At 40.5% G+C, this 13,283-nt stretch overlaps 1 protein-coding gene and 1 long non-coding RNA gene across 4 annotated transcripts in view; one reads left to right on the forward strand and one right to left on the reverse strand.

Moving 5' to 3' along the window:
• The window catches only part of LOC133273572 (myosin heavy chain, skeletal muscle, adult-like), a 49,302-nt gene that overhangs the window by 16,116 nt on the left and 19,903 nt on the right, over positions 1-13,283 (reverse strand). Inside the window, exons 1-3 of one of the 2 annotated variants that reach the window (XM_061461905.1) lie at positions 1,129-1,608; positions 899-1,042; positions 649-805 (exon numbers count right to left, since the gene is read on the reverse strand). The exons of the other annotated variant lie outside the window; for it this stretch is intronic. Of the exons in view, the coding sequence (XP_061317889.1) occupies positions 649-805; positions 899-1,042; positions 1,129-1,335 (508 nt within the window). The 5' untranslated portion in view covers positions 1,336-1,608. Of the gene's footprint in view, positions 1-648; positions 806-898; positions 1,043-1,128; positions 1,609-13,283 lie in introns of those variants that run through there. 2 annotated transcript variants of the gene reach the window in all.
• LOC133273582 (uncharacterized) overlaps positions 1-13,283 on the forward strand; it is a 41,568-nt gene that overhangs the window by 1,744 nt on the left and 26,541 nt on the right. For both annotated transcript variants that reach the window (XR_009744887.1, XR_009744888.1), the window contains exons 2-3: positions 7,324-7,483; positions 9,248-10,284. This is a non-coding gene — a long non-coding RNA (uncharacterized LOC133273582). The remainder of the gene's footprint in view (positions 1-7,323; positions 7,484-9,247; positions 10,285-13,283) is intronic.

Here is a 13,283-nt window from a genome sequence, read left to right on the forward strand (position 1 = left end):
CTGTTCAGTATAAATCATAAAAGCTTTATTTTTTCCTTGGCATTTTTTTCTGAAGTTTACTTTTGACTATAAGGTACAACTGATTTACAGTTGCATAGATCAGTGTAGGAGTTACATAGATCATTAAGGGCTGCAAATACTTTAGACCACCCGGTCATCTTTTCCATCATTAATTCCATTTGCATACTAATCTTATTAAGCTTATGTACCTGTTCAATGCAGAGATACTGTTTTATTTGTTAGCACTGATACTTGTAAATTTGAATTGAATGTATACACATCACTTATAGGATAGGTGTGACGTTATTGTACTTCGTAGACTACAGCTGACATTAGTTTAGTGATTATTATACATAAACTTATGCACTTAGGTATGACCCCCTTACAGTCAGTAAATTCTACACCATAAAATAGGTGACTTCTTTCCAATGAATTTCCTCCTTCTAGATTGTTTTCATTAGGTCCAAGTCTTTATTGATTCTAATGGAAACACAGACACTCAGTTCAAACAGACCATTACAATTAAGTTCATTAATCTTCCATTCTTATCACACACACTGTATTTTAAGTGTTGCATCATATTTTCAGAGAATTTCCCTCTACAGATACATCATTGCATGAGATATTCAAAAGAAATCAAGCACTCACCAGTCAGCATGAACTGATAGGCATTGTCGGAGATGGAGAAGATGTGTGGAGGGGCCTCCTGGCGCTTCTTGCCTCGGTAGGCCAACACCACCTCCGGGTTGTACACCGGCAGCCACTTGTAGGGGTTGACGGTGACACAGAAGAGACCCGAGTAGGTCTGTGGGGAAGCGAGACAGCACGTTGGCTTCCACTTAGGCTGGCAGAGCAGTTCCTCCCAGCTACCCAGAGGAAGACTGCTGCTGGTACTTACGTAGATCATCCAGGCTGCGTAACGCTCTTTGAGGTTGTACAGCACAGCGGGTTCATGGAGGTGGGTCATCATGGCCATGTCCTCGATTTTATCGTACTTGGGAGGGTTCATGGGAAAGACTTGGTCTTCCTTCACAGTCAGGGTCTACAAAGGAAGCAAAAGATCGACGTATGTCAGCTAAGAGCCGAGAGTCAGAATCAAATGGTGTCTTTCAGCCTTTTCTTACTCACTTCTCCACCTTCAGTCTTGACAGTGACATTCCCTCCTTCTTTGCTCTGGACTGTCCCTTTCACAAAGGATTCTTTAGGGTGGGCCACAAAGACTGATGTTTTGGCATCGAAAGGCTTGTTCTGGGCAGCAATTCTCTCCTTCTCTGACTTCCGGAGATAAGGAGCTGCCTCCCCGAAGACAGCCATCTCAGCATCTCCAGAGGCCATGTCTGCACTTTAGCGAAGGCGCAACAAATGTCTTGTGGGGAAAATAAGGTTATGGATCAATGTCAAAAATAATATAATCCATATAAGTGAGAAAACTTCCTGCTCTTAGGCTAGGGAAGTGCTAGCTACTCTCCCAGAAACTCTCTTGGAAGCAACCACTGAAATCCACTTTGATTTGAACTGAAAATTATCCTAGTCCCACCAATGAGTAAGACTTAGTTGTCTAAACCACACAGGCCTTGGAATGATAAACAGAAATTCTTTAGAATATTTACTACATTTTTGAAATTTTATGAATTCTGCCCAGATTTGAAGTCTTCATGTAAAGGAATCTACAGCCAGAGGAAATCCATGTTTGTTCTGTTCCTTAATTATGAATGATGCATCTTCAACAGATGCATCTTCAACTTTTCTTGTTAAAAGTATTACCTTATGTGCTCAAAATTCAAAATTACTTCACTTTTCAGATCTTCCCTATTTTCAACAGTCTTGCCTATACTAAAGTCAGCAGAAATAAGCAGATTTATGAAAATAACTCATGCAGCTTTATAACTTTCTGTATAATATTCCTGCAGTCTAGGAATGCATTATTTAAGGTATTACCTTTGGAGAAGGTTTGTATCTTGGAAACTGGCCAACTCTGTAAAATAGGAATGGCAACTGTTTCTTATTGCCGCATGGGATTCCAGAGACAAATCATGGGCTGAAGATCAGACATGCATTAAAATGATAATAAAAAGTTTTGTTTGCATGGGCACTCCCTCATGGGAATGGCTGCCAGAGGCAGAAGAAATGGAACAGGGAATTGCAAGGGCTTTGTCCTCTTTCTTTAAGCTCACAAAATCCATGCACTTACCTTGGAGCCTTCCTTGGAAACAGGTCAGACTTGTCTCTGGGAGATTTTATAGTGTCTCATCTGCAGATGCTCCTTCTTTCTTCGGTCAAAACATTTCTGGCAAACCTTCTTTGGCAAAGCATTGTCTGGCAAAATAAGGGCATAATTTTCATTTGATTTGAATGATATAATTAGAACATTTTTATATCTTACTGTGTGAATACATCTATAAATAATTTGCCGAGAGTGTTAAGAAGAGAATCTAGACTACTCAAGGCACTTAGAGAACTTGGATGCAGGGACTTATGATTCCTCTTGCTGGCTTTCTCAGTGATTTGCTGATTGGCCCATGGGAGTTTCCTGGGTATGCTTATACCACAACTTTTCAGTCATGCAATGGTGATGATAACATTTGTGATGCTTTGAAAACATGTGCATTGAGAAAAACAGGAAAAGTATGTCAAAAAGCAGCAAATAATTGTTCTTGAGACACTTTTCCGTGGTATTTTCTAAAAAGTAGAAGTCAAAATGTAGTACAGCTGAGGTTTCTGTGTGGGACACCCTCAATAGCTGAAAGAGTTTGAAATACAGTGAGTTGGAAGCCTGAACAGAAGTAATGGGAGACTCTGCTTTGAAACACAGCTCCTGAATAGGATCCTGAGCTGACTTCTGAGATATCAAATTAAAATACACGCTTGTGCTTGCATAGATAGTTTTGTGCATATTTCATGTAAAAAGTGATTTCCCAGAAACTGCTTTCTCACTGTTCACACTCTTATTATTTGCATTTGACCTATGTTTGCTCCTATATTATCTGCATAAATAACCAGCTTCCTCTGTCAAATCTGAAGTTCCAGAGGCACCAATAGCCTTTCCTTACCTCTAACTCTCCAAAACAATGTGGCTTAGCCTGCCATGTTCATACATACAATCACACATATCACCTCAGCATATAGTTCTAGATACTATGCATTGAGAAATCCTCAATCTAGCACTGCCTTGCCATCAAAATATAATATTTACACATTCACAGTCCCAGAAAGCTTTGTACCAAAGCATTAGAGGTAGCAGCCAGTCCTACATAATGCTCATGGATTGGGAAAAGGAGATTTGCTGGTAGTCCAAACTGATCTAGTTTTAGGAAATGTTGTAATGACTTAAACCTCTTCAGATTCTCCATATCTAAACACATGTATAAACACATGCTTCTCCTGGTCATTTACATTTCAATCATTAAAATAGCTTAGCAAATGATACAGGGAAGAGTTAGAAAAACAATGTCTGGTGTCCAGTGTAATATACAGCATCAGATGATGCCCTGTGCTGTAGGAGCCCCTTCTAAGGGTGCTCTGGCACTACAGCACCCACATTTTGGGCCCCAGACTGGAATCCAAACCCAGAGCTTACTACACAAGGTACAGAGATAGTTGAATCTCTCAGAAGGCTAATATTTTCACATAGATTAGGAAGAAGAGCTGCCCATTACCATAGAACTAGCATGGTAATTTTTAATTCTTGTCCAGTGCAAAACAGCAGTGTAGAGGGCATTTGACATCTTATTCAGTCACACAACCTTCACAAAATGATCTGTTATAGAGGAACAGAGGTCTGCCAAATTTCCATCTATGTCCAGCTGCCATGCACAGATTCTTGAAGAAAGGTGTTGGGAACATATACTGCCTTGTCTTCCTTTTTGGTTGAACAGCAAATTTATACCAAGTAGACTACACTCAAGAGAAGTGGAACTTGTCAAGCTGAATTCCTTTTAGCTCTTGGCACGTCCAGCACTGAAGCCCTTTGTTAATGTTTTTCCATGCTCATGCTGTTCAGGGAATTCAGGTCCCTCAAGTTTCCTGCTTCAGGCGCTTCAGAAGTCTCTTCTCATTTCTTAAGTAACACCAACTGCTATTGAGATAACTAGTAGACTGCTAGAGCAATTAATGTGACACTAATAGGAGACCCCACTACTACTCCACATAAATGGGCAAGTGTTATTTTAGATTGTAGTACCAAAACTGTATTTGCAGACACTGTCAACAAATGCTTCATGAGTTAGAGTATAAAGGAAAAGCAGCGTTGGCTTACCTGGTTTAAATACAGACTTGGACATAGTTAAAAATAAAGCTGTTTAAGGATTGATCTGTGGCAATATATGTAATATAACATCCTCTGAGGAGTTACAATAGCCCCCAAAATCCTACATGATTGTGTTTTAAAGCACATACAAATAAGGAATCAAAGGGAAGTGGTTAAGTTTTAATGATATCATAGTAGAGGTCCAGGTCAAAGATTGCCAGAAAAGAACTGATAAAGAAAACAATCACTTCATCATAGAAACCAGTCAGGTTAATCAAGTATGATTACTTTCCCTGTTAGATACATGTTGGCTGTTTTCAGTTATCTTCTAGTCCTTCACATCATTAGAAATAAATACCAACGACGTATTTGTGACCTTTCAAATAACTAAAGTGAAACTGAGCAGCTTACAGTTTCACTGCTTTTTTTAAAAAATGGGCATAACATTAGCCTTTTTCTAGTCATATGGGACCTTCCTTGTGTGTCATCATTTTTCATTAATGATAAACATAGGCTTTGCAATTACATGGGTGAACTCCTTTAACATCCTTTAATGAGACAAACCCACCCCATAGGTATGAATACATCCAGCTTCTCTTAGTAATTCCAGCTTCACTAGGTAACAGGTTAGGACTTACTCACTGTTGGCTACCCCTTTGCTTCTCAAGCTCCACTGGAAGATGCAGATGCCTGGGGACAAGTTTGTCTATAAAGACTGATGCAGAAAATGTGCTACATACTTAAGTGCTTTCTGTATCATCTCTCAGTAGGTGGTCTTCCACATTCAGCAGTAGAAAGATATTTTCTTTGAACTCCCTTCTGCATCATTCATTCAGAACCCTTATGCTTAATGTCTCCAAGTGCCCAAGCCTTGTTTTATATTCCTATTTTTGTTACCAGTCCTTGCCTGAACCTCTCATACACTTCTGTGTTTTAGTTCAAGAAGTTTGCTGCTTCCTAAGATCAAAATCCCAGTCTTCCTGCAGAACAAGGTAGTTTGTTCCTGAGGTGTCCATAATTTTCCTTAAAACCCTAACGATCTCTCCTGAGCAGTGTTCTCTTTCACAGCTGCTGCCAAATGTGTTCTAACTAGCAGTTCCCTGAATACAACAAATTCCAGTCTTATGAACTGTAGAGTGTTAATTCTGTTGCTTACCTCCTCAGCTTTCCACTAGATCCTTCACTCAGTCATCATGTGGTTGCTGCAGCCTGAGCTGTCATCTAGGATCATATTTAACCCTGCTTCCAACACTCAGCATTGCCCATCCAGTATTTACACTAGGATATTGTCATTAGCACAGTCTAAGAACTTTGGGCATTAGTTTCCCAGTGCTGTTGCCCTCCTAGCAGATGTCCAGATGGCTGAAATCCTCCCAAAGGCTGAGGGGACTTCTGCCTTTCTAGAGTTGTAGAAATATTCCTTTACTATGTTGTCTTGGTTGGGTGGCCTATAACAGATCACATCACAATATCCCTCATTTTCCTCCTGTCTCTGACAGATTCACTCTGGAGCTTTGCACAAGGAAGATGCACTTTGACATAAAGTTGTCCTCATCTTCCCTGTCTATTGTTCCTAAACAATCCATATCCTCCTATCACCATGTTCTAGTAGTGTATACTATCCCACCAAATCTGCATGATTCTGACCATGTTCCCTTTCTCCCTTGCAATTTGCAGCTATTCCTCTGCAACTTCTGGGCTTAAGGCTTGTTCCCATGATGAAGCTGATTTTACACCCTTGTCACCAGGTTAGTAGTCTCATTGCAAAGAGCCCTTTCTTTCTTATTTCTCAAATACAGATGTCCAAAATGCTAGAAGAACTCAAAAATGAAGTTGCTAAGCTTCCAAACATGGCGTGTAAGCTCCTACTTAAAAATCCATTTCGATATCACAGGACTGGCAGATGACCAATGTAATCCCATGGCATTAAAGCGGCTTACGAGGAAATCAAGGGATATACAGTATGGTGAGGCTGATGACTATACTGGACAAATCAGTAGAAATTATAATAATGAAATTAAAAGATACAGGAAAAATCAACAGTCTTTCATAGGTATTTGTAAAGGGAAGTCTTACTTCACAAACCTGCTTGCTTCTTTGAAGGCATGTATATTTAACTACAAAGACTGCGTCTGTAATGCTAAATAAATCTGCTCTTGAGTGCAGTCTCTGGTATCAGGCAAAATGGTACAGGGTGCCTTGCAGCCAACCTTCACTGCTTGTGACCACCAGAATTGTCTGGTTGTATCCATACTGCATAACCCTTGGCTTGGGTCTCAGCCCATGCCTACTTTCTCTTTCACACCAACTAAATTAAGTATCAAGCTGAAGCTTCTCCCCTGGTGATTTTAATAGGTAACATTAAACAGTGGTATAGAGGGAAAACCGTAAACTGCAGCACTGGGTGCATGCACACTGCTCACAAAAATGGAGCATTAACTATCAGCAGTTTTCAAAAGGAAACCAACCTTACCCTATGGAATAGATCTGGAGGGACTAGAAAAAAGAAAACAAGAGAAGAAAACAACAGAGAGAAGAGAGATAAAAGGAGGGAGAAAAGAAAACAAGATCTAAACTTTTACCCTTTCCCCCACATGTTCTTTATGGACGATAAAGATTATATTAATTCGTATTTGCAGGCAAACTAACTTGAAGATTTTTCTTCCATAGATTTAAAAATCCTGGTCATATGGACACTCAAATAGGTATCTTGGAATAAGCTCTGGGATATACACCAACTGCTTTGGATCTGTTTTAGTTCGTAGGGATTATCAATCCCACACAAGTGATTAATTTTTGTTACATGGCCTATTAGGCATTCCAGCTTCTTGCAAAGAGTAATCTGTAATTTGACTTACCAGATCCAGACTCCAAACAGATTTAGCTCCACAGTTCTCAGTGAGTTAGGCCACAGAAAACTGGCCAATTTCCTCTGTCCAAGCATGGGGCAACTGAGACACTACATGTCCTTGGGAACCATGTATCTGCTGAAAAAGGCAGCTATGCCCTGATGCAAAACAAAGAGGGAGATGGATCCAGACATTGACTTCCTACCACTTCTGTTTCCATCCCTATAGGGTCTGGAACTCACTGGGAGTAGAAACAAACCACAGCACAGTTAAAAGAGAATGAGAGATATCCCTGGATACAGATGGTCCTGCACAGACACATGGTGTGGGCAAAGTGCTGGAGTGATGCCACCCAAGATTGCTGAAAAGCGATCCCATCCCACTTTCTGTAAGTCCCCACAATGTGATTTCCATTCTGTTTTGTTCAGTGAGCATGAGCTGGGGAGAAAGAGTGTGGTGAAAGTCGAGCACCATCAAAGGCACTTGAGTTTGTGGCCCAATGGAAACCTCACTCCCTGCTCTGCTTCTTAGAGCAGCAGGAGCAGCAGCCTTATAACCTACCTAGTTAGAAAGATATTAGAGGAGTAGTATCTCCATGTCACTGTCATGGAACCACCTTCAGGCCTCCACTCCTTCAACTACTGACCAAAGTGACCTGGACCTCCTGGCCAGTTGTAATATCAGGAAAAGAAGCATGATTGCAAGCCTCCAGCCTCCATTTTCAAGCCCATTGGTCTTCTGCCCAGAGAGAAGCAAACCCAGCTGGCCCATCTGGGAATCAACCAGTAAAGTTCTAGAAGGCACCTTCTTGGGTCTCAGTATGTGTGGTATGAATTATAACCTTGGCAGCAGTGAATTCCAGTACAGGAAGGTAGCTGAGCTAAGTCTTTGAAAGAGCACATCAAGGTCACCCTCACAATAGCATTCAGTACCTTTGTTACTCTCATTAGGTCCTTTAACAATTCAGCCATTCTAGACCAGCTACGCCGTGGATTTCATAGACATTTTGTCAGGGGTGCATCCAGTTGGTGGATATCAAAACAGAATATTCCGATCCATAGAATCTCCCCACCAAATGGAGGTTGCTTTCCAAAAGATAAGTAGTTCCCTCCTTTGCACTGATCTTGCCCATCTCTCCCATGCTGCTTTTCCTGAAGATTGTCACCAATGGTATTGAATTCTTATCCCCTGCAAAAGTGGAGAGAGTTTATTCACATAAACATACATATATGAAAGTATGTGCTTTTTTTTTATTTGTAGGTTGCTCTGTTGAGTTAGGTAATTTATAGTTCTCTAGTAGGCAATAAGATCTTTGATCAGCTTTAACAGCCTTTTCTGTTAAATCACACCTCCAGCAGCATATTTAAGATTCCTTTCATCATCCTGCGAATTTTAGTTGAGAAGCTCAATATTCCAAATTTAAGATTTTTTCCATATTGTCTACGTTGTAGCCTATGGTGAGATGAGCACTCAACTCCCACTTACCAGACAGGGCAAGATTCCCAGGTGAAGAGATAGATCAGATTATCTGTGTTCTACAGAAGCCACAGGGAGCACTGTACAATCTGAGTTCCATGAACAAAGTATCTGTGCTGCAGAGATTACCAATGACTAACTGGATACATTTACCAGTGCTTGAAGTGTTTAGGTGGCTGTTGTTCAGGAGGAAAAGCTCTAATTTCATCCATATTCATAAATCTGCATAGACCAGATGCTGAGGAAATAGTGCAAAGTGGAACCCAGGCTGGAGACTAGAGCATGATGCAGATACTTGTAAAGTATTGCAGACAGAAAGAAAACCATGTATGGCAATGTGACACCTAGCTACTAAAAGATCACTTTCTGGTGTTATGCTGCTTCTTTCCAGATTCTATAACTCATACAGAGTAGAATAGCATCAACCCCAGAATATATGGCATCATTTCTATTCTGGAATAAGTACATTAACATATAGCACTTTCCAGGTGAAAAAAAAAAATTACAAAAACCAAACCACCAACGCTCTCTAACAGCAGAGGCCGAGATAGTGACAGACCTGAGAGATACAAAAATGCCGTGGAAGAGAGCTACACTTATGACTCTTCTAGAAAGAACAAAGTTACAGGATGGAGTCTGAATTTCCCTGACTTCCTCATAATTTTGCTCGTTGCAGGATTTTTAGCTTTCAAGTGCTGTTGTTGGCCATGCTGTCATTATGGTAGAACGTATCTAGACATATCAGTTCTCTCTAAGGCTGTCATGGACAGTCTGACAAAGAATGCCCAGCCTCTGCTGGCCTCTGTGTAAAATGAGAGCTCACAGGAACGTTAGCACAAGACAAGCAGAAATGTCAGAACACTGCTCTGTAGCAAAACTGTTCATCCCTACACTTCTGCTAGGATGTGGCTGGACACTGAACTCTAGAGATGGTAAGAGCACATTTTCCATATTAAAAGTTTCTTTATCAATTCAGTGTAGATTTGCAAAGGTGCATGCTTTCAACATTGTGTGCAGAATGTGCTCAGTCCATATTTTTGATGTGTCACTGCTTAGGAAATGTGCCATTAAACTAACATTTCTGATAAATGTGGCTGAAAGAATAGGCTGAGAGAATTGCTGGAAGCTGTAAGTGATGTCCCAGGAAGAACTACTGAGGATCATAGCTACCGAGACTTGAAACCTGCTAGTTTTTAAATAGTGTGCACCACCCATGGCAAATGTAAGCAAAAATGCAGGGTCTACATGTGAGCACTTGGGAAGACAAGCTGATGTCACTGGCTAGCCAGACCAGGGCTATAATAGCCTTGCTATCCCCTGTCCCTTCTGCTCTATTCAGAAACTAAGTCTGCAGATCTTAACACAGTTGGGATTTACCTTCACTGCATGTCAAGGAAAGTGAGTGCATCCATCCCAGGGGGAACTTTGATGACTAATTTGTCTCTAAGTAGTTTCTCACAGTGTATTCTTGGAAGTTCTCAGCATGAGTTAACTGAACATGAGAGTCAAATAATACCCACAGCCCGGGATTAGAGGATGGGCAGCTTTCAAATGTGCACCCACCATAGGTGCCCATTACTCACACTCCTTCTGTCTCCACAGCTAACATCAGTGGAAAAGATCTGGGCAGTAAATTCTGGCCAAGGAGATGACATTCAGGATGCCCTGTCTATCACCCATCAAAGCAGCTGAGGGTCTCCTGTTACACAGCAGGTGAGTGGGGTGGGCAAGCTGTGCGACCACTTGGGTGGAAAAAGGTAATTGAAAGAGCAAGCTGTCGGAAGAGGAGGAAGGAAGGGGAAGGAAAAGAAAGTAAGGAGGAAGCATGGCATTAATCCCTGCAGGCAACTGTAGCATAACCTAAAATAAACTGCACTTATGAGATCAAAGGTCCATGTCTTTGAAAGTGATGCCCAGGAAGGAGTGTCTTCTTGCCTAAGGCAACGTAGAGCAGCACTTCTCTAAATACTCAGTAATTTGTATTGTACGGCGGGCAGGACACCATATCTGAGTATTTAAAAGCTCATGATGGATTTTTAGCTGATTAATTTCTCCTAACATTTTTTGAACCCATGAACTCTTCCCTGGACATATGGCAGTTTACTGTCATACTCTACAAAGGCTAACTCATAGAAAGCAAACATTCTCATATGCAATTGAATTCACTTTATTATTATCTTAGACTGTTAGAAATAATATATCTTCTTTGCACTTTATCCAAATTCTTATATCGTCACATATCTGAGGAAGTAAAAATAGCGATTTAACTGAAGAGAGAATCTCGCAGATGCCAAGTTAGACTATGCTACAGTTAATCTCCAGTACATATTTATACTACAACAGGATTTTCTTCTTGTAGTATTTCAAGGGACATTTTTTTTTTCCAAACACTATGGCTCCTGTCACTTTAGAGACTCTATCACAGCCTCCTATGTAAAATCAGCAGACAGATTTCCTTGGTGTCAGCATAAGTGTTTCCTTAATTTCTCTCTGCATCCTTCTGAGATGGCAAGGGAAAGATACAAGTCCCTGCTCCTCCTGAAGGGCAAATCAGTTGTGTAAGGCAGAACAGCTCCAGCAGGAGACAGTGATGGTGACATGCCACCAGATAGCCTGGAATAGCTAGCTGAGGAGGTAACAATGTCCCTCTAGTCTAGGAGTTCATAGAGGATCTGAGATCCTCTGCCATGGGGCAGCAGTTCTGTTGAACATATGCAGTGTTTCCAATTTAAACTTTCTCTTCAGTTCTGTCTTTTACAGCCACTTTGGAGCAATATGTTATGGCAATAAATAACCAAGAGGAAGGAATCCTTGGTTTTCCTCCCCCTGGTATGCTATTTGCATCCTGGTAATTCATCATAATTTACGGCCTCCTCAAGAGAGGAGTGCTGTTAATTCAGCATGAAAGAAAACCTGACAATACAACTTTTTTTCCTTTATGTTCCAGCTATATGAGATGTACCCTGTTTAGGTTACCACATTGCTAAAATTCATATTGCATCACTAGAGAGGTATTTTTTTACAAGTTAAAGAATTCTTAAAAACAGTGTCATAACAAGAGTTCTCATATTTAAAGGGTGATTACACTGTGTCTTAAATTAAAGGCAGATTATTTACCCTATATATATAACCTAAAGTACATACTAAATATAAATTTAAATCAGTTAAATTCAATTAAATTACTTTACATTATTAAATTGATATATTAATGAATTAAGAAATAATTTTAATTAGTCCATTTTTAAAGTTTAATTACATATAAATTTATAAATCAAATACTCATCTTAGCGTGTATTCCCCAAACAAAACTTGTTGTTCAGGGAAGCAAATAAACAGAACCTTAAAATGGGAACTCTTTCCAACTGGGAAAAGGAGCTTTTAATAGATAAAAATAAAATTTCAGGTATTAACACATCTACATAAGTTTGCTGGGTATGAGGCAAAGTGGGGTATATACACCTTCTCAGAAATTCTAGCACCTTAGCACCTTTCCTAGGCAAGATCAGTAGCTGACTATGAAATTAAACATAAAAATAGACATGATGAGCATCACAGTTTCAGTTGCATGAAAGCTGTTGATACACTTGCTATTTTTCTATAAAAGCGCATATGATACCATCCATATCTAGACAGCCTATCAGAGATGCATGTCTAAAACAGAGACTTAAAAGCACAGAGTAAAGGAGATGATGAACTATTATACATCTTCTATTCTACCATACACTTTTTCTCATTCAAATATTTCCTTAATATTTACTCCAAGTCCTTTTCACTTCAAATGAAACAGTTACAGTCCTGGCAATATAACATTCTATGTTCCTTACTGAAAATCTTTTTCATTTGAAAAAAAATATTTTCATACTCCTATACCCAGTCTTAACATTTATTGTCTCGTAACTTAAAATATGAAGCTCTATCCATACCTTTTTTTCTACGTCACAATTTTCATATTTGTCATTCTGGCTTCTTTCCTCCTTACTCTTAAAATGACATTTATTTTTCAGAAGAAGTCTACAAATTAAGCTCTATTAGGGATACTGTGGACTACCACTGAGATTAGCCATTGCTGAGGAAAGCAAACATTCACATCCAGCAGTATAGAAAGGATACTTATACCAATATGTGCAGTAATGAGGTGAACCATTTTTTCAACGGTTTGATATTGTTGAGCTGGATAAAATGGTGCCCTTGATTCCTTTTCTCCTGCTCTCAGATGACAAAGCCCATGCATTTCCCCGTCTGATTTCATCCTCCAAAAGTACTTTGTTTACCTTCATTAAATTTCCTTCTGAAAATCAGAGGATACTTACTCCAATTTTCCAGAGCTACTTTTAAGTCTGGTCTCACTATGCCCTGCAAAGTTCTTAGATACCACCTTTCCCAAAGGGCACACTACCAGTGGCTGCTCCTGTCAGCTCAGGGTCTTTTCGCTCAGAACTATGTCCCTAGCAGTTCCAGGGCCCATTCCAGCTGTCTTTGTCCTGTCCCAGTGGAGAGCACACGAGACTGCCTGACCCAGCAGGCTGGGGTTTAAGCCGCCCGCCTGACTGCCGGCCTGCAGCGACCACGCACCCACAGAGGAGGCTCCACCTCGGCGGCTCCATGGTGCCACCCCCTGGCAATGGGGCCTCGGGCCCGGCTGGGCTCCGTGGGACTGACAGGAGCTGCTGCAGTCCTGCCGCCGGTGCTGTGGGAATGAAGCCACCGTGTTT

The sequence above is a fragment of the Pezoporus flaviventris genome, unplaced genomic scaffold (genome assembly GCF_033815535.1).
Source record: "Pezoporus flaviventris isolate CSIRO_AGI_PZ_B2104156 unplaced genomic scaffold, CSIRO_AGI_Pfla_v1 ptg000034l, whole genome shotgun sequence".
NCBI lineage: Eukaryota > Metazoa > Chordata > Aves > Psittaciformes > Psittacidae > Pezoporus > Pezoporus flaviventris.